The sequence below is a fragment of the Salmo salar genome, chromosome ssa10, assembly GCF_905237065.1.
Source record: "Salmo salar chromosome ssa10, Ssal_v3.1, whole genome shotgun sequence".
NCBI lineage: Eukaryota > Metazoa > Chordata > Actinopteri > Salmoniformes > Salmonidae > Salmo > Salmo salar.
Window position 1 is genome coordinate 104,345,843 of NC_059451.1, and position 24,260 is coordinate 104,370,102.

Consider the following 24,260-nt stretch of genomic DNA (forward strand, 5'->3'; position numbering starts at 1 on the left):
GGCACTGTGAGAGACTGCATCCAGTTTTCTGAGTAGAGTATTGGAAGCTATTTGGTAAATGACATCGCCGAAGTCGAGGATCGGTAGGATAGTCAGTTTTGCGAGGGTATTTTTGGCAGTGTGAGTGAAGGAGGCTTTGTTGCGAAATAGGAAGCCGATTCTAGATTTAATTTTGCATTGGAGATGTTTAATATGAGCCTGGAAGGAGAGTTTACAGTCTAACCAGACACCTAGGTATTTGTAGTTGTCCACATATTCTAAGTCAGAACCGTCCAGAGTAGTGATGCTAGTGGGGCGGGCGGGTGTGGGCAATGAACGGTTGAAAAGCATGCATTTGGTTTTACTAGCGTTTAAGAGCAGTTGGAGGCCATGGAAGGACTGTTGTATGGCATTGAAGCTCATTTGGAGGTTAGTTAACACAGTGTCCAAAGAAGGGCCAGATGTATACAGAATGGGGTCTGCAGCGATACGCCACACCATCCCATCTGGTTTGCTCTTAGTGGGACTATCATTTGTTTTTCAACCAGACAATGACTCAACACACCTCCAGGTTGTGTTAGGGCTACTTGACCAAGAAGGAGAGTGTTGGAGTGCTTCATCAGATGACCAGGCCTCCACAAACACCCAACTTCAACCCAATTGAGATGGTTTGGGATGAGTTGGACCGCAGAGTGAAGTAAAAGCAGCCAAAAAGTGCTCAGCATATGTGGGAACTCCTTCAAGACTGTTGGAAAAGCATTCCAGGTGAAGCTGGTAGAGAGAATGCCAAGAGTGTGCAAAGCTGTCATCAAGGCAAAGGGTAGCTACTTTGAAGAATCTCAAATATAACATATATTTTGATTTGTTAAACACTTTTTTGGTTACTACATGATTCCATATGTGTTATTTCATAGCTGTGATGTCTTCACTATTATTCTACAATGTTGAAAATAGTACAAATAAAGAAAAACCCTTGAATGAGTGGGAGTGTCCAAACTTTTGACTGGTACTGTATATGCACTGTGGGGGATACAGGGTTATTTATTCAGCCGATGATATACCGTAGTGAAATATAAAGTTGTTGTACTTTCCGTGAGGGAGAAGAAACAGTGAAAAATCATTTATTAACCTGTTTGTCTTTTTTTGCTGCAAAATTCATTTTTTTCTTTTCTTGAAAGATGTTAAATTTAATGAGCATCTTTCTGTTTTTTATTCCCTCCCAGTAAAATTGGCATATTTAAGAGTCAAAAGGCCAACAAAAAGTATTTATTTATAGCCTAAAGAGGTTGAGGTTCCTTTAACTTGAAATAACACACTATGCATATGTGCATGCATGGTGTAGTATCAGTGTTGATTCATTATTACTATGTATTATAGGCTACATTGTATTGCTTGTAACAATAACTCCAGACTGATACAGTATATGATGAACAGGCTCGTGCATGCTGAAAGCACATTTGAAGCTGGGGATATCCTTTCTTTTGCTGTTCAGAGCATCCGTGAATGAGAAGACAGATTCACTTTTGTTTGGATAGGGGGTGTCCCTCCCTCCACGCTTCATGTGACAAAAAAAAGACCGCCCCCCTTCAATTCCCATGGATCGAATAACAGACCCCCAGCTTCAAGACATCTGTTCCCCTACAAGAGAGCGTGCCCCACATTCAGAGCTGTGACCGACTGTCTGTCGTGGTACCCTACATTTGCCCGTGATTATCACCCGAAAATGAAAATAGACGTTGACCCAAACTCACCCTGCTCTTCTTTTCGCAGTTTGTAGACCGGAGGGAATCGGAACGAGGATTTTGCCTGCTCTCCATCACTCGCGTCCGAGCAGAGAGAGCAACCGCCGAGCGTCAGCCCGGTGCCATAGAGTAGAAGATTTATTTTTGTCTGCCCTCTTGCCGGGACTTTCGCATCCTCCGCGTCTGGCTTGGAGGGTGAAGGACAACGAAGAGCGAATTAAAATATCGTTATATCTGGTGTGAATATTTAGCCCTTATGGACATTTATTTTCTCGCATTCAGTCATCGTTAGAAGACGACTGTGATAATGGAGTCAGTGGAAAAGGAGTGTGGAGCGTTGGGTGGATTATTCCAAGCTATCGTCAACGACATGAAGGTACCAGAGCTCGATGAAGTCGACAGTTTTTTCCGACCTATTGCATGGATAATCTTACTCAATTTGCTGCCTTTGTTTCTTCTCATATTCCGTACCCTCTCACTGGCTATGAGAAAGGATAAATTGTGATACATATTTTTCCTTTATGTTATTTGCCAAGAGTGTGCAGATTTGTAGGGAGCTGTTCTGATGACGACCAACATGTCTTTGAATATAATCAAGCTGTTGATAGTTTATGAGTTAATATTTGTAGGTTTTAGGCTACAGAATTTGTGTTGTGCAATATTTGTTATACAATTATTCCATTGAAAATATGACTTAGCCTGTACTTTTCAAGAATTAAACATACTTTAAAAGGAAGTCAATAACTGAATATCAGAATAATGACTGAATAGAAAAGACAGTGTTCCAACTGATCCACTGCTAAATCAGTAATTGTTACAACAAACAACTGTAATTGTGGAGGTCTTATTGGATATATGGCAGCTCACTAACCTAATCATAACAAAACATGACAACTGCTGTGACACACACTGATCACATAACCCATAACATGTTTTTAGTTGTTTGTGTGTGTGTGTGTGCCTACACATTTTCCAGTGTCTAACATCAGGCCAATAATGGAGAGGGGTTAAATGATTCAATTTGGCGACCCCTTCTCATCCAGGAAAGCAGCTCTTTGACAAAGACATTATGTGTCAAATGAAATGTCCAGTTTGGCCATTAGGCCGTGGTCCCTTTTGACCATGGCCTGGCTCGCAAGATTATGGTCACAATGCAGTGTCCACCACCAAAGATTATGTCTCTCTATATAATTAGATACAGGGAGGGGAACCTATTCAGGCCAAGCAGGACAAGTTCACATAGGTCGAGCAGTGGCCTGGTTTGGTCTGTTGTACAACAGATGGAAAGTGTGAACAGGCATGGTAATATGGAGTACAAGGATAGGCCAGAAATAGGACTAGGAGTTTTTCTTGACCACACGATCTGACCAGGAACAACTCTCGGCCCCAGTTATAAACTATATAAATATAGAAAGTGTCACATGATCTGACCAGGAACAAGTCTTGGTCCTAGTTATAAACCTTATATATATAATGTGTGAGTGCATATATAGAATGATTTCTGTTCTTCCTCTCTCTAGGCTTCTCTGCCTCTATAAGAGGCTCAGGCTGGGATCCAAACCTGAAATTATAAAGTTGAATTTGAACTCAATTACTTACCAGGTTAAGTAAGGTCATGTCATCAGGTACACAGTATTATGTGTGTCTATTGATAAAACGTACGTCTCTGAGTATGTGTGCTGATCTAGGATCAGGGCCCCCCTGGTCCATTCATTATAATCTAAAAGGCAAAATATATCCTATATCAGCACTCCTACTCTGATCCCTGATATTGATCATCTACTCACAGTTGCTACCTCGCCATGGCCACTCGATAGCCTACCTTCTATTTATGGGGCGTAGTTTGTCAAGCACCTTAAGATGCTCAATGAGATCAGCACTAAATATCAGCCTTTCATACATTATTCTTTTGTCGTTGTGTCTATGGGAGAAAGACAACATTTAGAGAAAGGGACCTATTAATAATCAGCTGGAATCAATGGTCCAGATACAGAAAACCTTACTCAGCAGTCAGGTCATCTGGCTCCTATTCATTAGGGCATGCAATGGAAAACATCAAGTGTTTTGCAACGGATAATGTAAATTAGCGTTTCTTATTGAACAAGTCCAAGTAGTCCCTCCCTGTTTCAATCAGTTTTCTACCGTTTGTGCCTAATGAATACTACCCTGGTGCATAGTGCTTGACTTCCTCCCGGGCCAGTCAAGGAGAGAATTAGCCGTATGGCTGAACCTGGTGTAGGCTAGGTACACACTGTCAGTGTCGTAGCCTGTTGAGAGCTAACTCTGCCAGTGTATCACTGACTCCCCTAAATCCAACAGTGTAACATGACACAGACAAGCCGCTAGCACCTGATGCAGTTGCACCTGCTCTGCTCCCTTCAGATGAATTCATTAACTGAGGAAGGAAGGATCTGCCTGGATTTTGGGAGCTGTGTTTGTGTGTGTGCATCTTTCTTCACTGCGCTGCATGGATATCTTAACCCTGCATTCACCCTGCACCCTCAGCTGTCCTGTCTCAGCCTACTCCTGCCGTTGTCAGGAGGCGTAGGGCTGAAAAGCTAATTAGCCACCTGTTGCAGTCCAGTGAAGACAGACGGAGAATGGCGAAGCATGGGGAAAACATTTTAATAGTGAAACTTGATCACTTTGTGAGAAGTACATTTTCTCATAGAAAGATATCTTGAAAACAGGGAATGGATATGATGACGAGAGAAATAGGAGTTGAGTGAATGATCTGGGATGTTTCTTTTGCCTATTTTCCCCTTTCTCTGCAGTCTTTTCACTTCTCTGCAAGAGAAGCTGGTGAATATGTACATAGACAGCCTGTGTCCCTCTCTCTGGGCTCTATGAGGCTCAGGCTGGGCTCCGATCCTAAGCGTGTTTTGTGTTTTGGCTGCTGCTGGGGCCTGGAGGGAGGGAGGGAGGGAGGCAGGCTGCTGCTGGGGTCTGGAGGGAGGGAGGCAGGCTGCTGCTGGGGCCTGGAGGGAGGGAGGGAGGCTGCTGCTGGGGCCTGGAGGGAGGGAGGCAGGCTGCTGCTGGTGCCTGGAGGGAGGGAGGCAGGCTGCTGCTGGGGTCTGGAGGGAGGGAGGGAGGGAGGCAGGCTGCTGCTGGTGCCTGGAGGGAGGGAGGGAGGCAGGCTGCTGCTGGGGCCTGGAGGGAGGGAGGCAGGCAGGCTGCTGCTGGGGCCTGAAGGGAGGGAGGGAGGCAGGCTGCTGCTGGGGCCTGGAGGGAGGGAGGCAGACTGCTGCTGGGACCTGGAGGGAGGGAGGGAGGCAGGCTGCTGCTGGGGCCTGGAGGGAGGGAGGCAGGCTGCTGCTGGGGCCTGGAGGGAGGGAGGCAGGCTGCTGCTGGGCCCTGGAGGGAGGGAGGGAGGCAGGCTGCTGCTGGGGCCTGGAGGGAGGGAGGCAGGCTGGTGCTGGGGCCTGGAGGGAGGGAGGCAGGCTGCTGCTGGGGCCTGGAGGGAGGGAGGCACACTCTTAGAAAAAAGGGTTCCAAAAGGGTTCTTCGGTTGTCCCCATAGGAGAACCCTTTTGGGTTCCAGGTAGAACGGTTTTTGGTTCCTACAAAGGGTTATCCTATTGGGACAGCTGAAGAATCCTTTTAGGTTCTAGATAGCAAATGTTTTTCTAAGAGTGCAGGCTGCTGCTGGGGCCCAGGCCTGGAGGGAGGCAGGCTGCTGCAGGGGCTCAGGCCTGGAGGGAGGCAGGCTGCTGCTGGGGCTCAGGCCTGGAGGGAGGCAGGCTGCTGCTGGGGCTCAGGGCTGGAGGGAAGCAGGCTGCTGCTGGGGCTCAGGGCTGGAGGGAGGCAGGCTGCTGCTGGGGCTCAGGGCTGGAGGGAGGCAGGCTGCTGCTGGGGCTCAGGGCTGGAGGGAGGCAGGCTGCTGCTGGGGCTCAGGGCTGGAGGGAGGCAGGCTGCTGCTGGGGCTCAGGGCTGGAGGGAGGCAGGCTGCTGCTGGGGCTCAGGGCTGGAGGGAGGCAGGCTGCTGCTGGGTCTCAGGGCTGGAGGGAGGCAGGCTGCTGCTGGGGCTCAGGCCTGGAGGGAGGCAGGCTGCTGCTGGGGCTCAGGGCTGGAGGGAGTCAGGCTGCTGCTGGGGCTCAGGGCTGGAGGGAGGCAGGCTGCTGCTGGGGCCCAGGCCTGGAGGGAGGCAGGCTGCTGCTGGGGCCCAGGCCTGGAGGGAGGCAGGCTGCTGCTGGGGCTCAGGCCTGGAAGGAGGCAGGCTGCTGCTGGGGCTCAGGCCTGGAAGGAGGCAGGCTGCTGCTGGGGCCCAGGCCTGGAAGGAGGCAGGCTGCTGCTGGGGCTCAGGCCTGGAGGGAGGCAGGCTGCTGCTGGGGCCCAGGCCTGGAGGGAGGCAGGCTGCTGCTGGGGCCCAGGCCTGGAGGGAGGCAGGCTGCTGCTGGGGCTCAGGCCTGGAAGGAGGCAGGCTGCTGCTGGGGCTCAGGCCTGGAAGGAGGCAGGCTGCTGCTGGGGCCCAGGCCTGGAAGGAGGCAGGCTGCTGCTGGGGCTCAGGCCTGGAGGGAGGCAGGCTGCTGCTGGGGCCCAGGCCTGGAGGGAGGCAGGCTGCTGCTGGGGCCCAGGCCTGGAGGGAGGCAGGCTGCTGCTGGGGCTCAGGCCTGGAAGGAGGCAGGCTGCTGCTGGGGCTCAGGCCTGGAAGGAGGCAGGCTGCTGCTGGGGCCCAGGCCTGGAGGGAAGCAGGCTGCTGCTGGGGCTCAGGGCTGGAAGGAGGCAGGCTGTGTGTCCTCAGGGAAATCTGATCTAGCATGATTCCTTAAAGAGCAGGTACACTACCTGCCCTCCCACACACCCCAGCTTTGCCCTGCAGTGAGTCAACTGTATTTTCAGCATGGTTAGGTAAGAGAGAATATACAAGCTTGATTGGATGATGATGTATTATGTTGTTCTGAGTCATATGAATGAGTCATATGAGAAGGCTGAGCACAGAAGGTGTTCCAAAGTGCTGGTCCACTGGAACAAACGTGTGTGTGTGTGTGTGTGTGTGTGTGTGTGTGTGTGTGTGTGTGTGTGTGTGGTGCCAAAGGTTTTAACTAACATTTGATTCCTCTTTCATCCAGAGTTCATATCCAGTGTGGGAAGACTTCAGTGCCAAGGCCACTAAACTACACTCCCAACTCAGGTGAGACCTTGAATCTTTACTATCTACAGTATGTCTGAGACCGACTATCATGTCCTATTCCATCCCACCTTCAATAGATGCAAGTTGGCATTTATTGGGATGACATATGTACCGGAGGCAGCTCTGCAGGGTAGTCACTAGCTGGCACAGCCACAAAGTCATAACATCGGATTTTAAACCTAACCTGAACCCTAACCTGAGCCACACTGCTAACCTTATGCCTAACCCTAACCTTAAATTAACACCACTAAGCTAATTCTGTTTTCATACATATTCACAATATACTTTGCACAGGTCTGTCTCCAGGACAAGATTAATCTCAATAAATGTGAACCTGCTCAGTAGACTGGCTACTCTAACTGTCCAGTGTTGACATTCTGGTCTATTCATAGTTTCTAGTGGCTGTTGAGGTTGAATACTGACTGCTGTGTCCTCCTGTGTACTTGTAGGACTACAGTTCTGGCAATAGTGACATTTCTAGATGCCTTTCAGAAGGTGGCAGACATGGCGACCAACTCAAGAGGTAAGGAGAAAATAGCAAGATAAGGGACTCTTAAACAGTAAAAAAAATGTGGTTTCCTATCTGTCTCTTTTCGTTTGACTGCACTAATCTGAAAACACAGGAGAGGTGAGACCAAAACCAACATAATTGATTCCTATGTACTTTTGCTTTCACTTGTCTAGTTCTTTCACACTGAATTAATAAAATAAGAAGAGGGAGAAGCCACTTCAGACTATTGGGAAGCAAACTGTGTCTGATCTCTGCAGTATGTAGGCTCTTTGCTCTATGAAGTGTTCCTTCCTCCACACTGTGTCTGATCTCTGCAGTATGTAGGCTCTTTGCTCTATGAAGTGTTCCTTCCTCCACACTGTGTCTGATCTCTGCAGTATGTAGGCTCTTTGCTCTATGAAGTGTTCCTTCCTCCACACTGTGTCTGATCTCTGCAGTATGTAGGCTCTTTGCTCTATGAAGTGTTCCTTCCTCCACACTGTGTCTGATCTCTGCAGTATGTAGGCTCTTTGCTCTATGAAGTGTTCCTTCCTCCACACTGTGTCTGATCTCTGCAGTATGTAGGCTCTTTGCTCTATGAAGTGTTCCTTCCTCCACACTGTGTCTGATCTCTGCAGTATGTAGGCTCTTTGCTCTATGAAGTGTTCCTTCCTCCCTTGCTTGAGATAATCAATCAGTGATCTATCATGACATGAATGTAGGAAGGATACATTTCAAGAGTATTTGAATAGGTCTTATATACAGAGTCCATTCTCCAACATGAAGAACCATGATGGGTGAATCTACATGGAAACAGCGCAATAAATTGATCAAGCTGAGCTTATTGTATGTAGGGCTGGTGATGGGGTTGTGTTGTGATCTGCTTGGTCACTGTATGGAGCGGCAGACAGATCCTCTGTAGAGCAATGATTAAAACAGTTTTCCACCCGGTTGATCATTGAAAGCAGTATTTAGGTGAAAAATCTATACACACACAGATGCATGCATGCCTGCATTGAATCTCTCTCTCTCTCTCTCTCTCTCTCTCTCTCTCTCACACTCACACTCACACACACACACACACACACACACACACACACACACACACACACACACACACACACACACACACACACACACACACACACACACACACACACACACACACACACACACACACACACACACACACACACACACACACACACACCTAATGATAGTTTGCTGAGCATCTACAGATGGACTATCCAAATATAGTGTTACCATGAATAGGGATACACCAGCTAATAACCAAACATATGTCTCCATCACTGATGAGGCTGCATCACTAAACCTAAAGTGAGCTTAGGTGCTGTAACAATGGGCCGCCAGGTGTGATGAGGCTGGCCAATGGCCCACACATAAAAAGTCCCAGTATATCTGTCATCCTCACAGCAGGCGAGCTCTCAGAGGGGCTGGATCCTGGCAACCTGAACCTGTTCTCGCTAGTAATGTTCTGACTGTGTCAGGGCAACTATTCAGAGAGAGAGAGAGACGTATTACTTTAAACGCTTACAGATAGGACATGATTCAAATCTCTATCACTCATGTGCCAACTCACACTCCAATCCCTCTTCCAGTGACATTAGCTGTAGGATTAGACAGACATCATGGAATCCATGGCAGCAACATCCGAATGTGGCACATACAAACAGTATGGAGAGAGATGTTCTAAAGATTAAAGAACAATGCCAGGCACGCTCAATCAAGCCCAGATAAAATATTTGAAATGATTTCAAATAGTATTTGAACTCAGGTCTAACGGAAGACACACAGCATCCCACTGATGCCTGTGTCTTTGTAAAGTAGATGGAGGTTTTGAATGTTTGTTTCTGGATTATTAGCAATATGTCAGTGAACCAATTCCATTCCATTTGTCCTCTGGGAGCCCTTTTGTGCTCAGCGCCAGTCAGCGGACTTCACAACTGCAGCCATTCATTTGGAAGGAGGAATGTCGATATTTATTTTAACCGGCTGGTGCTGGAGAACAAAGACCCTTGAACTCTCACTGCAGGCTGGATAGTGGTTTGGGTCATTTCACCTCCCCCAGTTGATGGTACTACCGGGTTCTCAGGGTTCTTCTCTACAAGTGTTTAAATTGCTGGTTCAAGTCAGGAAGATAATGTTATAACAGTGTTGTAGAGAGCGAGAGAGACAGAAAGAAAGTATGAGAGATAGAAAGTGTTAGCCTGTGTGTGTGTGTGTGTGTGTTTATTAGTCTGTGTGTTTGCGTGTCTGTGTGTGTGTCTGTCTAGGGGTTATTGCGCCACAGGGATCTGCTCTGTGGTATGTAGTGTTGGCCATCAGGCCTGATTCCCTCTCAGCATCAGGGGACGGACCACAGCTGCTGGCACAGCTGGAGATTTCACCACGTTCTTCTCCTCTAATCTAGCCCCGACACACTCACCCCATAACCCCTTTAACTCACTACCCATCTTACACACTTACAGTATTCTCTCACTCCATTTACTCATCCTGTCTTCTGCCTCTCATTCTGTACTCAACCAAACACCCACCTGTCACTGTTCTCCCACCCATAAGTTGAGAGAGGAGAGGGAATGAGAGGAGAGCAAAGCAAGAGGAGATGAAGTACTGCTTGGAAATGGACACTGGGTATTATTGGGAAACAGTCTATTTATATCACCATAATCACTGACAGGAAAAGTCTCCTGCATCTCCCTCTCTCCTTCTTCCTTTCTCTTTCTCCGTCTCTCTCACAATGTATCTCCAACCAGCTCTCTCTCCTTTCTGTCCCTCTATCTCTCTCTGTCTTTCTCTGTCTCTCTTTCTCTATGTATCTTCACCTAACTCTCTACTTTCTCTCCCTCTATCTCGCTCTGTCTTTCTCCGTCTCTCTCTCTATGTATCTCCACCCAACTCTCTCCTCTCCATCTATCTCTCTGTCTTTCTCTCTTCTTTCTCCATCTTGGTCTGGGTTCAAGTCTGGGCTCCCAGCCATGTGCCATGTTTTGAAACTTTATGTGCACGTTGATGACGCCACTGTCTGTGTTTGTGAAACAGATGGGGTGGTCGAACGCCGAGCACGTTGCCATGTGTCTGCCAGTGGTGTGTAAGCCTGATGTTTCTGTGTCCAAGTCCATGTCATCAGTGGGCTGAGCTAACTCAGCCTAGCATCTGCCTTCAATAAGGTCCTTAATAACCACAGAGTCTATTTGCTGAATGTATTAAAGAAGGCTGTTAATGTAAGATGTTTCCTCCCTCTTTTTGCTGTTTGACTCGGTTTATGCTTGAGCTCCTAATGTGAGTGTGTCTTCAGTGAAGGGGTTTAGTTTTGGATGGGTTGGTTAGGACTTCAGAAAAGGATGTTGAAGTGTGTGTTGGACAATGTTTCTTCATCCAGGTTTCAGAATGATCTGACATACTGCCTGATGAGTTGATAGGATATACCTCTGTGTACAGGGGTTCGTATGGGTAAGTAAAGTTAGCCTGGATTTTAGACTGGGTGAGTTAGTCCTCCATATTGTGATCAAGGTGAGCGAGGCATTCACATTTGGGAGAAAGTGAGTTACTATAGGTCCCCAATTCCCCATATTTAGATGAGAGAAGGTGAGTTCTCCATATATGGGTAAGTGAGGGAGAATGGAGAAGTTAGTGACAGACAGTGAATGAGGGTGGATGGGTTGGAATTTCCAAAGCTCTCTGGAGGGAGGGAGAGGGAGAGAGAGAGGGAGGGAGAGAGGGAGGGAGAGAGAGAGAGAGAGGGAGGGAGGGAGAGAGGGAGAGAGAGGGAGGGAGAGAGAGAGGGAGGGAGGGAGAGAGAGAGAGAGAGAGAGGCGTACAGTTAATCCTCTTATAGCTCCAACACACATAACAGAGTGGGTTTCCTCTCTTCAGATTAACAGAAGCAGATCCCATAGCTTTAACATACACACTACAGTCTGCTGATCACTGTCATGGGAGGTGTGTGTTCATATACACAGTACTGAAGCAGATACTCTTTTCAGATGAATTCACACACACAATTGTCTAGTCAATCAATATACGCAGATCAGCATATGCTCTCCCTCCCTTCTCTCGTTCTCTCTCTCTCTTTCCTAGTAGATCAGTGTGTCAGTGAGGCAGTAATCCTGCTTGGTCGCTGTGCTTCTCTGGGTTGGCAGATGGTACAGATATCCTTGCCCGTCATCTGCACAACCTGAAGATTACTGTCAGCTTTACCATCATAGCAGTGGAGCTATTGTTTAAAAAAACAGAGTGGGCCCTTGTGATATGGGGATATGAGTCTAGTTTTATTTGGGGAGATGGAGATGTAGGAGTGTGTACTAGCCTGGTTCCAGATCTGTTCATGCTGTCTTGTCAACCCCTATGGTCATTGTTGGCCAGACTGCACAAACAGATCTGGGACCAGGCTAGGAATGTACTGTATATAGCCTAGACACAATCTGTGTTGTGTATAGGCTATGTTATATGATGTATGTGTAGACTCGAATATATATGGGACCGGATGATTTAGATGTGGACATTGTGTGCAGGTCATTTGTTGTTGAATACATGGTTGTTGCGTGATGCTCTTCACCGTGGCATACTATTCCTACTGATGGTATTGTATTGCCTTGTATTGTATTGCTCTTGAGTCTTGAATGAACACCATCGTTACAGCAGTCTGTCCGTCCGTCCGTCGGTGTCCGCCTGCCGGTCTGTCATGGCTGTGGTGGCTCTGAGTTCCCATGTGCTTTCAGAAGCATTAACCTCAAGGCCTGTGCTAACCCGCGGTCTCCTCCTAAACCCCGAAATGAACGATTCCAATTATTATTATTACTACAGAGAACGGGAGGAACGGAGGGAAGGGGAGAATAATACTATAGAAGGAGAAGAAAAAAAGTATCTTGGCTCTGTGTAAGGAACACTCTGCAGGCGAATACCAAGCAAAGAAGACAAACATGAGAGTTGAGGAGAACACTGTGTTCAGCTTTATCCTGTAAGGACCGGGTGGAGGGGAGCAAGGGATAGCAGGAGAGGGAAAACAAAGGGAGAGAGAGAGGGACTGAGAAAAGAATGCAAACTAAGGCAATGAGGGAAGGGAGTGAGTGAAGGAATAAAGATACGGATTGGATCATGGAGTTAAGAGTGTGTTTCTCAACCAGTTTAGCAGGACTCTTTGGAGATCCCATTGGGATCCCTTAAAGGGATTCTTTGGGATTTTGACAAGAACGATTGATCTACTTCCCCAGAGTCATGGACTTGTGGATACCATTTTTATGTCTCTGCGTCCAGTATGAAGGAAGTTAGAGGTAGTTTTGCAAACTAGCGTTAGCGCAATGAAATCTATGGTAACAGCTGGCATGCTACCTGTTGCCATCAGAAGAGGCTGGTGGGAGGAGCTATAGGAGGACAGGAATGGCTGGAATGGAATTAATGGAACAGAGTCAGACATGGTTTCCATATGTTTGATACCACTTATTTCATTTCAGCCATTACAATGAGCCTGTCCTCCTATAGCTCCTCCCACCAGCCTCCACTGGTTACCATAGACTTCCAGTCATTGCGCTAATGCTTGTTAGCAATTGCGCTTAAGCTTGTTAGCATCTTCCTTAAAACTGCATGCTGAGACATAAAAATGGCATGTATCCAGGAGTTCATCTGACTGGGGAAGTAGATAAAGGGCTTCATTGCCAAAATCCCAAAGAATCATTTTAAGAGGTGGAGGCAGAAATATCTTCATGGGTGAAATCTATAGTATTACCCAATCTGCTCACAGTGAAATGGACCTTGAAAACAAGGACAGTGGAGGAAGGGCACATGGATGGAGCACAGAGAGTGAGACTGGAAGGCTACTTGTTGTTCGAGACTAGAGTGAGGAACCTTTTAATGGTCAACTAGAACGATACATAAGACAGTTTCTCAGAAACATTATGGAAAACAATGAGAGTCTACAATATTATACACACTGTGGTGGATCGCATCTGATTGTGATCCAGTGACTGTAGAATGGCGGGTCCCTCCAGCATCACTCCCTTAGGTCAGGGTGTCCCTGACGGTCAGCTCTATGGCAACGCTCCGTGCTCTGGAAAAACAGTCTGGGGAATAGGCCTATACATCTCCTCTGTCTCCCTCTCTCCTTCTGTCTCTTTCTCTCTTTTTGTCTCTTTTTCACTCTCATATTTTCTTTCTTTATTTTTCTTTCTCTCTCTCCCTTCTCTCTCTCTTTCTATCTTCCTCTGTCTCATAAAACGTGGTGTTTTTCTCCTGCGTAGCTCCCTGATGAAAAGCACATCTGGAGAAGAGAGAGACAGACAGACAGGATTATTTTTAGCAACACTTCAGTCCCAAGGCAGGAAGCTCCTTCAGCAGTAAATATCTCTACCTCTTCCTCTTCCTCCTCCTGTCCATCATCCTAATACAGTCCAGAGGGTGTTATTGACTGCATAGTCCACACCACACTGGAGGTTGTGGAATCTGTTGGTTGTGAAACTGTATAGTCTGTTAATAACTTCTGAGTCTCACACAGGCAGGCAGACAGACAGGCTGGCAGGCAGACAGACGGATAGATAGACGCACGCACACACGTGCACACATACACACACATACATTGAAAAACCTGGCATCCATGGCTGCACCTGCAGTGGACCAGTTCCGTTGTCCCCTTATCCCATCACTCGTCAGCCCATCCTCAGTCTATTGCCTCTTTTATCTTCTCCTCCTCCCCATCGCCCTCTTCTTTCATCTATTCAATGGCCTCCGCTGTGTCTCTGCCAGCTTGCTATCTGAACCTCTTAAAAAAGGGGTGAGAGTGGGTAAAGGGAAGAGCTTGTGTTGAAATCAGTGTGATTATCGTCAGTGGTCAATGCTTGGCAAAGGTGCCAACATGAGGTGTAACAACGTAATCCTTTGGAGTTTGTGCTGGAAGAAACGTATCTTTAGCACTAAGATATTTCCATAGCTAACTAGCTGGATAAGATTCCTATTTCCTACATGTATTTATTTAAAAAGTTGCTACAGGGGGTGCTGAGATGTTGGCCGGGGTAGGGGGTACCTAGGTGTAAAACATGGCCAGCCTTAAATCTATGATAATTTCAATAAACATTTTTCTATTGGTGGTGACAGTGTTTCCTATCCTCAGTGCAGTGGGCAGCTGGGAGGAGGTGCTTTATAGTGTCCCCAACCTTTTTGGAATTAGTGCTACAGGATGCACATTTCTGTTTGAAAAAGCTAGCCTTTGCTTTCCTAACTGACTGAGTATATTGGTTCCTGACTTCCCTGAAAAGTTGCATATCGCAGGGGCTAATTGATGCTAATGCAGAACGCCACAGGATGTTTTTGTGCTGGTCAAGGGCAGTCAAGTCTGGGGTGAACCCAGGGCTATATCTGTTCTTAGTTCAATTTTTTTGGAATGGGGCATGCTTATTTAAGATGGAGAGGAATGCACTTTTAAAGAGCAACCAGGCGTCCTCTACTGACGGGATGGAAATATCCGGATTTTTGGTGGACTTCCTAAGCCAGGATTCAGACACGGCTAGGACATCCGGGTTGGCAGAGTGTGCTAAAGCAGTGAATAAAACAAACTTAGGGAGGAGGCTTCTAATGTTAACATGCATGAAACCAAGGCTTTTACGGTTACAGAAGTCAACAAATGAGAGTTCCTGGGGAATGGAAGTGGAGCTTGGCACTGCAGGACCTGGGTTACCCTCTACATCACCAGAGGAACAGAGGAGGAATAGGATAAGGGTATGGCCTAAGGCTAGAAGAACTGGTTGTCTAGTGCGTTCGGAACAGAGAGTAAAAGGAGCAGGTTTCTGGGCGCAGAAGAATGGATTTAAGGAATAATGTACAGACAAGGGTATGGTAGGATGTAAATACAGTAGAGGTAAACCTAGGCATTGAGTGGCGATGAGAGAGGTTCTGTCTCTAGAGACACCATTTAAACCAGGTGAGGTCACCGCATGTGTGGGAGGTGGAACAAAAGGGCTAGCTAAGTCCTATTGATCAGGGCTGGAGGCTCTAGAGTGAAATAAGACAATAATCACTAACCAAAACAGCAATGGACAAGGCATAACGACATTAGGGAGAGGCATGCGTAGCCGAGTGATCATAGGGTCCAGTGAGTAGCTAGGCCAGCTGGAGACACGGCAATTCAGACAGCTAGCGGGCTGGGGCTAGCAGAAGGGCCTTAGGGGGACATCGCGATGGAAGAGTCAAACCCCCTCGGACGGTTACGTTGGCAGACCAGTCGTGATGGATCGGTGGGGCTCCGTGTAGGCAGTAAAAGGGTCCAGGCCAATTGGCAAAATAGGTATTGTGCTTGCCTTCGGGACAGAGACGTTAGCCAGGAGTAGCCACTCGGAAAGCAGCTAGCTAGCTGCGATGATCCGGTGTAAAGGTTCAGAGCTTGCGGTAGGAATCCGGAGATGTGGTAGAGAAAAAAAAAACTGTCTGATATGCTCTAGACAGGTAGCGGGCCGCGGCTAGCAGGCTAGCAGATGGGCCTTCAGCGGACGTCGTGACGGAGGAGCCTGTTGAAACGCCCTCAGGCGGATTACGTCGGTAGACCAGTCGTGATAGATCGGTGGGGCTCCGTGTCGGCAGTTAAAGGGGTCCAGGCCAATTGGTAGCCCAAGAAGTGGCTGATGGACCTCTTCAGCTAGCCGGGAGATGGGCCTAGCACGAGGCTTCCTCCAGGCTAACTGGTGCTTGCTTCAAGGGGCGGACATTTCCGGGAGCATAATAGTGAGAAAGTTCTGTTCTTTAGCTACCGCTGAACATCCTCTATAAACATATTGATGTTTGACACAGGAAGAACATATCAGTCAGCACACTGAAAAACACTCAAGTGGTTTTAGCTAGTGGCAACTGGGCCATCCGCAACCGCAGGGCTCTCCAGAGGGTGGTGCAGTCAGCCCTACGCATAACCGGGGGCACACTACCTGCCCTCCAGGACATCTACACCACCCGGTATCACAGGAAGGCCAGGAAGATCATCAAGAATCTCAGCCACCCGAGCCACGACCTGTTCACCCCGCTACCATCTAAGGTGGAGACAGTACAGGTGCATCAAAGCTGAGACCGAGAGACTGAAAAACATCTATCTCCAGGCCACCAGACTGTTAAATAGTCACCACTGGCAGCGTCCGCCCAGTACCCTGCCATGAACCCTGCACCTTAGAGACTGTCTCGGATTCCCCCGGTACTGCTTCTCATTCTCTTCACCAGCTCCAGAGGTCTACGTCACCGGCCTTCTAGGCGTCACTGCACTGGATCATTACCACCAACCCCGGATTGTCTTGTCTCATTACACACCCCTGATTAGTATATGTATATATGTGCCCTCTGTTCCCGAATGTCCTTGTTGATTATTGTTCCATGTCCATTGTTCTTGTGAGTACCTGTGCTCTGTTGTGTCGGCTTCCATGTTAACGTGTTAGTGTGCACTTATTACTGGTCTCGTCCCGTGTATTGTTATTACGGGTCTCTATTTATGTTTTTCGTAGCTGTCTATTTACCACCACAAACTGATGCTGTCACTAAGATGGTACTCAACGAGCTGTATAAGGCCATAAGCAAACAACAAAATGCTCATCCAGAGGCGGTGCTCCTAGTGGCCAGGGACTTTAATGCAGGGAAACTTCAATCCGTTTTACATTCTACAAGCATGTTACATGTGCAACAAGTGGGAAAAAAACTCTAGATCACCTTTACTCCACATACAGAGACACGTACAAAGCTCTCCCTCGCCTTCCATTTGGCAAATCTGATCATAACTGTATCCTCCTGATTCCTGCTTACAAGCAAAAACTAAAGCAGGAAGTACCAGTGACTCGCTCAATAAGAAAGTGGTCAGATGACGCAGATGCTAAGCTACAGGACTGTTTTGCTAGCACAGACTGGAATATGTTATGTGATTCTTCCGATGGCATTGAGGTGTACACCACATCAGTCACTGGCTTCATCAATAAGTGCATCCATGACGTCGTCCCCACAGTAACCGGTCATGGCTCACATCAACACCATTATCCCAGAAATCCTAGACCCACTCCAATTTGTTTTTCGCACCAACAGATCCACAGATGATGCAATCTCTATTGCACTCCACACTGCCCTTTCCCACCTGGACAAAAGGAACACCTACGTGAGTATGCCACTAATTGACTACAGCTCAGCGTTCAACACCATAGTGCCCTCAAAGCTCATCACTAAGCTAAGGACCCTGGGTCTAAACACCTCCCTCTGCAACTGGATCCTGGACTTCCTGACGGGCTGCCCCCAGGTGGAAACCTGGCACCATCCCTACGGTGAGAGCTCAGGACCTCAGACTGGGGCGAAGGTTCACCTTCCAACAGGACAATGACCCTAGGCACACAGCCAAGAGACATCGGGACAAGTCTCTGAATGTCTGTGAGTGGCCCAGCCAGACCCCAGACTTGAACCTGATTGAACATCTCTGGAGAGACCTGAAAATAGCTGTGCAGCGACGCTCCTTATCCAACCTGATAGAGCTTGAGAGGATCTGCAGAGAAGAATGGGAGAAACTCCACAAATACAGGTGTGCCAAGCTTGTAGCGTCATACCCAAGTAGACTCGAGGCTGTAATCACTGCCAAAGGTGCTTCAACAAAGTACTGAGTAAAGGGTCTGAACACTCATGTAAATGTGATATTTCAGTTTTACATTTTTAATAAATGAGCTTTGTAATAGTGGTATTGTGTGTAGATTGATGAGGGGAAAAAAGCGATTTTCTCCATTTTAGAATAAGGCTGTAACATCAAAATGTGGAAAAAGTCAAGGGGTCTGATAATTACTGCTGTACACACCTTTTCTATTCATATACTGTCAATAAGTTCTATACATACCATTAGACACTGACATTGTTCTTTCTAATATTTCTATATTTCTTAATTTATGTTAATTTTTGGGATTTGCGTGTATTGTTTTGTACTGTTATGTATTACTGTCCTGTTGGAGCTAGGAACATAAGCATTTCACTACACCTGCAATAACATCGACAAAATATGTGTACGTGACCAAAAACATTTGATTTGACACACACACCATGTTGAAGACAGTGATGGAGGCCCCTGGCTCTAGTCCTGTAGCTCCTGGCGGGGCCAGTGCAGCCCCTATAAAGCCAGCCTTTTAAAGTAGTGCTCCTCCTCCCCTGAGGATCACTGGGGATAATCAGGACCAGAGGTCTGGGTCTGGAACCACTCACCAGTCTATGAGCCTGGTCTGCTCAACAATACTGTACACAACCACTTTTACTATGGCGGTATACAGCTATGTAGCTACCTGTGTGAGTATATGCCTATACGTTCATCCACCTCTGAGATGTGACTGCTATTTACGATGGCAGCTGTTATTTCTTACATTTTGTTATACACGGCTGGTTTGCGTAATGGTTATTTCTCACTTTGTCTGTGTTGAGGACATCCAGAATTGCAATTCCCTTCGATGTGCGTTGCATTGGATGGATCCATTTTAGACAGGCGTTAGTGAGGGGAGAGTTTGAGGCTATCCCAGTGTCTGCTCCAGCCAGGCCTGTGATGTGGGCTATTCTGGTGGCTGTGGGACTCCAAGGTGTGGAGCCTAGAGCGTGTCCGCTCAGGGCCAGGTCTCCAGTATGCAGGAAGCCTGCTGTACAGGACCCCTCCAGGATGTAGTTGTCAGCTGATCCCTTCTGGGGGGGAAGGGAAGGGGAAGCTGGCAGGTGTGGATGGGAATGAGGGACGGGGTTAGGATGGAGAGGGGATGTGTGTGTGTGTGTGTGTGTGTGTGTGTGTGTGGCTGACAGTGACATTGGGAAGGTCTGTTATAGAGATAAAAGGTCCATAACTTCCTTCCTTCCTCCATCCACCTCCTCCTTCGTTCCTCCTCCTGCCAAATCACCCTCTTTAGAGCTGATCTGCAGCTGTTGACGCGTCCTGTAGTGAAAAGACGTTGTGGAAAGAGGAACACTGAGAAAGTGTGTGTGTGTGTCCCGTGTGTGTGAGTCCCTGTGTCCCTGTGTGTGCCTGTGTCCCTCTCTGTGTGTGCATTTCCATGTGCAATACTGTAAATGTATACAAGTTTATGATTAAACTTGTACATTTTATCTGTCAGGGTTTCTTAAGCCTTTTCAGCTGAAGTCCCAAATGAGAAATTTACTGTCCTCCCGTAACCCAAATCGTTCTCCAACTACCCAAACTGTAAGAATAAATAGTGTGTGATTATAGATGATTAAATATACAGTTGAAGTCGGAAGTTTACATACACCTTAGCCAAATACATTTAAACTCCGTTTTTCACAATTCCTGACATTTAATCCTAGTAAAAATTCCCTGTTTTAGGTCAGTTAGGATCACCACTTTATTTTAAGAATGTGAAATGTCAGAATAATAGTAGAGGGGATGATTTATTTCAGCTTTTATTTCTTTCATCGCATTCCCAGTGGGTCAGAAGTTTACATACACTCAATTAGCATTTGGTAGCATTGCCTTTAAATTGTTTAACTTCGGTCAAATAGTTTCGGGTAGCCTTCCACAAGCTTCCCACAATAAGTTGGGTGAATTTTGGCCCATTCCTCCTGATAGAGCTGGTGTAACTGAGTCAGGTTTGTAGACCTCCTTGCTCACACACTTTTTCAGTTCTGCCCACAAATTCTCTATAGGATTGAGGTCAGGGCTTTGTGATGGCCACTACAATACCTTGACTTTGCTGTCCTTAAGCCATTTTGCCACAACTTTGGAAGTATGCTTGGGGTCATTGTCCATTTGGAAGACCCATTTGCGACCCAGCTTTAACTTCCTGACTGATGTCTTGAGATGTTGCTTCAATATATCCACATAATTTTCCGTCCTCATGATTCCATCTATTTTGTGAAGTGCAGCAAAGCACCCCCACAACATGATGCTGCCAACCCCGTGCTTCACGGTTGGGATGGTATTCTTCGGCTTGCAAGCCTCCCCCCTTTTCCTCCTAACGTAACGATGGTCATTATGGCCAAATAGTTCTATTTTTGTTTCATCAGACCAGAGGACATTTCTCCAAAAAGTATGCTCTGTGTCTCCATGTGCAGTTGGAAACCGTAGTCTGGCTTTTTTTATGGCGGTTTTGGAGTAGTGGCTTCTTCCTTGCTGAGCGGCTTTTCAGGTTATGTCGATATGGGACTCGTTTTACTGTGGATGTAGATAATTTTGTACTCGTTTCCTCCAGCATCTTCACAAGGTCCTTTGCTGTTGTTCTGGAATTGATTTGCACTTTTCACACCAAAGTAGGTTCATCTCTAGGAGACAGAACGCGTCTCCTTCCTGAGCGGTATGATGGCTGCATGGTCCCATGGTGTTTATACTTGCGTACTATTGTTTGTACAGATGAACGTGGTACCTTCAGGCGTTTGGAAATTGCTCCCAAGGATGAACCAGACTTGTGGAGGTCTACAAATTTTTTTCTGCGGCCTTGGCTGATTTCTTTTGATTTTCCCATGATGTCAAGCAAAGAGGCACTGAGTTTGAAGGTAGGCCTTGAAATACATCCACAGGTACACCTTCAATTGACTCAAAGGATGTCAATTAGCCTATCAGAAGCTACTAAAGCCATGACATCATTTTCTGGAATTTTCCAAGCTCTTTAAAGGCACAGTCAACTTAGTGTATGTAAAGTTCTGACCCACTGGAATTGTGATACAGTGAATTATAAGTGAAATAATCTGTCTGTAAACAATTTTGGGAACAATTACTTGTGTCATGCAAGTCCTAACCGACTTGCCAAAACTATAGAAATTTGTGGAATGGTTGAAAAGCGAGTTTTAATGACTCTGTTTGTAAACTTCCTACTTCAACTGTATGTGTGTGATACTGGCATATACACATTGATTTGAAGACCTAACATCCTTTAAATAATTATCAAATTCATCAAGTGTTGTAAAGAGACGAGACAGAATGGGGAGGTGAGTCCAATCCATAGTTTCACTAAAATTGGCGATATTGATGAATGCAAGTACACAGGTAGTTATGTTACAAATCAGCACCTTTTTCAGGAGAGATAAATACAGATAGGTGTTTGTAAGCGCCTCACATGGCCCCTGTTCTCTATATCAATTCCTCTGTTGTCCCAGTGGGTGAGATTCAGCTGGCTAACCTCTGACCTCTCACCTGTACCCCTTTCAGTTACCACTTCTGTCACCTGGAAAGGAAAAAGCTAAATGACAACACGACTAAACTCCCACCACATATCATCCCATCCACACATGATTGTCAGTGGATGCATCCATCGATCCCCCAAAGCCATCCAGCATCTGGCTGGAAACCCCTGATGCCTTTGGGAGATGGAGTTCTGTGAGGTGGAAGGCTTTTCATGTAGTCCCAGGAGCACTGAAGCCAATAGTTAAGGGAATGTGTTGTGAATCGTTCTTTGTCTTATGATGAGTTTGTTTCAGCAAGGATTTAGTATAATCTCTGGGTATACAAATGGAATAGATTACTCTTCATTGTATGCATCCATCTTCAGTATTCCTCAGTCAGAGAATGTTTAATTTGACCCAGTTATATCAGCAGTTGTACTTTCTCTTTTACCTCTAATAGCCTTTTCAGAACTACTGAACTGAGCCGAGCTGTAATGCTCTGACCTGGCCTGGCTACACATCCACCATTGTTGCTGGAGCCATTACAGTTCAGGTTGGCACAGTAGTTTTAAAAGGGTTTAACTGTGTGCAGGCCCAGGGCTGTTAGGTTGATCCTTTCTCATGGACAGACAGGTTCAAGCCGGTCTCTCCTCGCTCCCCTGTAAGAATGGTGTTTAGGAAACACAGAGAGAACAGGAAAGGCAGAGCAGGCTGGGGAAGAATAGAGGGATATCCCCTTACAGGGTTCCTTCCTTTTTCCTTCAGGATAGAGGGTTGAGAAGTTGGGGAGGGGGTTGTTATGTAAATCACTTCACCTGTCTACACAAACAAGACTCATACAAACATATGCCTGCACATACACACATCAAACTTCATCAGAGGTAGTCCTCGTCTGGCTGATGTTTCGGTGTTTGTTTGTGTATTTGTGTGTGTGCCCGCCTGCCTACCTGGGTGGGTGTGTGTGATGATGTGAGACCCTCCCGATCATCCCTCTGTGGACCAGTGCATTAGAACAGGATCGATACTGTCAGATATTACTGCAGTACCCTGAGAAAAAACCCTGGATGCAGCCTGCAGCCGCCGGAGCCTGCAGCCGCCGGAGCCTGCAGCCGGTGGAGCCTGCAGCCGGTGGAGCCTGCAGCCGCCGGAGCCTGCAGCCGGTGGAGCCTGCAGCCGCCGGAGCCTGCAGCTTGGGGCCTGCCTGGGCTTTACACCCCATTTTAATTACACAAGAGAAGAAAAGTAGTACAGCAACTCAGACAAACTGTTATTTACTGGGTTGTGGGGTGGGGTAGACTTAATCACTGAATGCAATTCAATTGCATTGGTGTAGTTGGTGTCCAGACCAGGGTAGTAGATGCAAGATTATGTTGAGGATGAATGGGCTGCAGCCTATAGATGTTGGATTGATTACTTTTGACATTATCCTCGGAGATTTTGGTTGGAGAAAATAACTGCAAAAGCTGAGCTGACTAGGGTCCCTTGTTGTAATATGCAATACTGCCCCCCAGTGGTTGTGTAAACCCATACTAATAGAACCAGTCTTCCTCCTCTCTCCAGGTGGCACCAGGGACATAGGTTCAGCTCTGACCAGGATGTGCATGAGACACCGCAGCATTGAGACTAAATTACGCCACTTCACCAAGTATGTACTCCTCGTTCAACCTTGCCTAATTGCTCTCCCTACATCTTTGTGCATTGCTAATGGTGCTACAAGTCATACAAGTCCAGTCCTTACTCTCCCTCTTCTTTCCTCTTCTCCCCAGTGCTCTTATGGAAGGCCTAGTCACTCCTCTCCAGGATAGGATAGAGGAATGGAAGAAGACAGCTTACCTGCTGGACAAAGACCACGCCAAAGGTGAGGGACAGAACAACCCCGCCGTTATGGGGTCAAAGCTTAAGAACTTTGTGACAAATGTAAGTCATAACTCCATTAAATGTCATAACTCCAGAGTGAATTGTCCCTCTCCTCCTCAGAATACAAGCGGTCTCGTCAGGAGATAAAGAGGAAGTCCTCAGACACTATGAAGCTCCAAAAGAAAGCCAGGAAAGGTAACATCTAACCGCACCCTGTGATCTGATTGGCTTCTTCTAGAAACTAATGCTACTGATTAGCGACTGTCCAAAACAGGCTGTAGACTTTAGATAGAGGATGTTGATAGTGCTGCTAGTTACCATCACCTAAATGGGAGATTGCACCACCTAGTGCCCTGGATGTGAAATTCATTGTCATGGGTTTCCAATGAGGGGTAATTCAGAAATGTGTTATTCAAAAAGTTTGGAGAGTTTTTGAGGAGTCAAAAAATATAAGGTTTATGTTTACAACAGCAGGTCCCGATTTGATCTATTTCCATGCTTATAACGATGACAGTGCCAAATCTAATATTGGGCTTTTTGTCTCTGCTCCCCCCCCTTTCCTCGTTCCACCCATGCTACCTATCTGTCTACTCCTCTGCCCCTCACTGGCCTATTCCCCTGCTGTAGAGCTTTTAGGTATGTGTGCTGTTCTCACATTCTTATATGCATTGCATGAGGCATTTCCTGATAATGTTGTAGTTATTGTCCGGTGTGTGTCTGTGTGAATATGTGTGCATCATCACGTCATTGTGTGACCATCTTACCCATAGTGTTGTGTCTGTCTGATACTGGCGTCTCCTAATATTCCTCCCTTACTGTTATCATCCCTCCTCCTCTTCATTCCCCTCTTAGTCATCATGTCACCATGTTTCATAAGGCTGACTCATACATGGCAGCTGAATATTTCATCACAGTGTTGTATTTTCCTATGCTTGTTAATCATTTTCATTTCAGGACCTCCATCCATATCAAG

At 46.8% G+C, this 24,260-nt stretch overlaps 1 protein-coding gene across 8 annotated transcripts in view; it reads left to right on the plus strand.

Moving 5' to 3' along the window:
* Positions 1-1,564: 1,564 nt before the first annotated feature.
* The window catches only part of LOC106561401 (protein MTSS 2), a 36,137-nt gene continuing 13,441 nt past the window's right edge, over positions 1,565-24,260 (plus strand). For 2 of the 8 annotated variants that reach the window (XM_045688305.1, XM_045688302.1), the window contains exons 1-7: positions 1,566-2,097; positions 6,791-6,852; positions 7,302-7,375; positions 22,973-23,075; positions 23,197-23,288; positions 23,408-23,482; positions 23,915-23,923. In XM_045688305.1, the coding sequence (XP_045544261.1) occupies positions 2,029-2,097; positions 6,791-6,852; positions 7,302-7,375; positions 22,973-23,075; positions 23,197-23,288; positions 23,408-23,482; positions 23,915-23,923 (484 nt within the window). In that variant the 5' untranslated portion in view covers positions 1,566-2,028. Of the gene's footprint in view, positions 2,098-6,790; positions 6,853-7,301; positions 7,376-22,972; positions 23,076-23,196; positions 23,289-23,407; positions 23,483-23,914; positions 23,924-24,260 lie in introns of all 8 variants that reach the window. The other 6 variants (XM_045688306.1, XM_045688301.1, XM_045688304.1 and 3 more) reach the window with 6 other exon arrangements.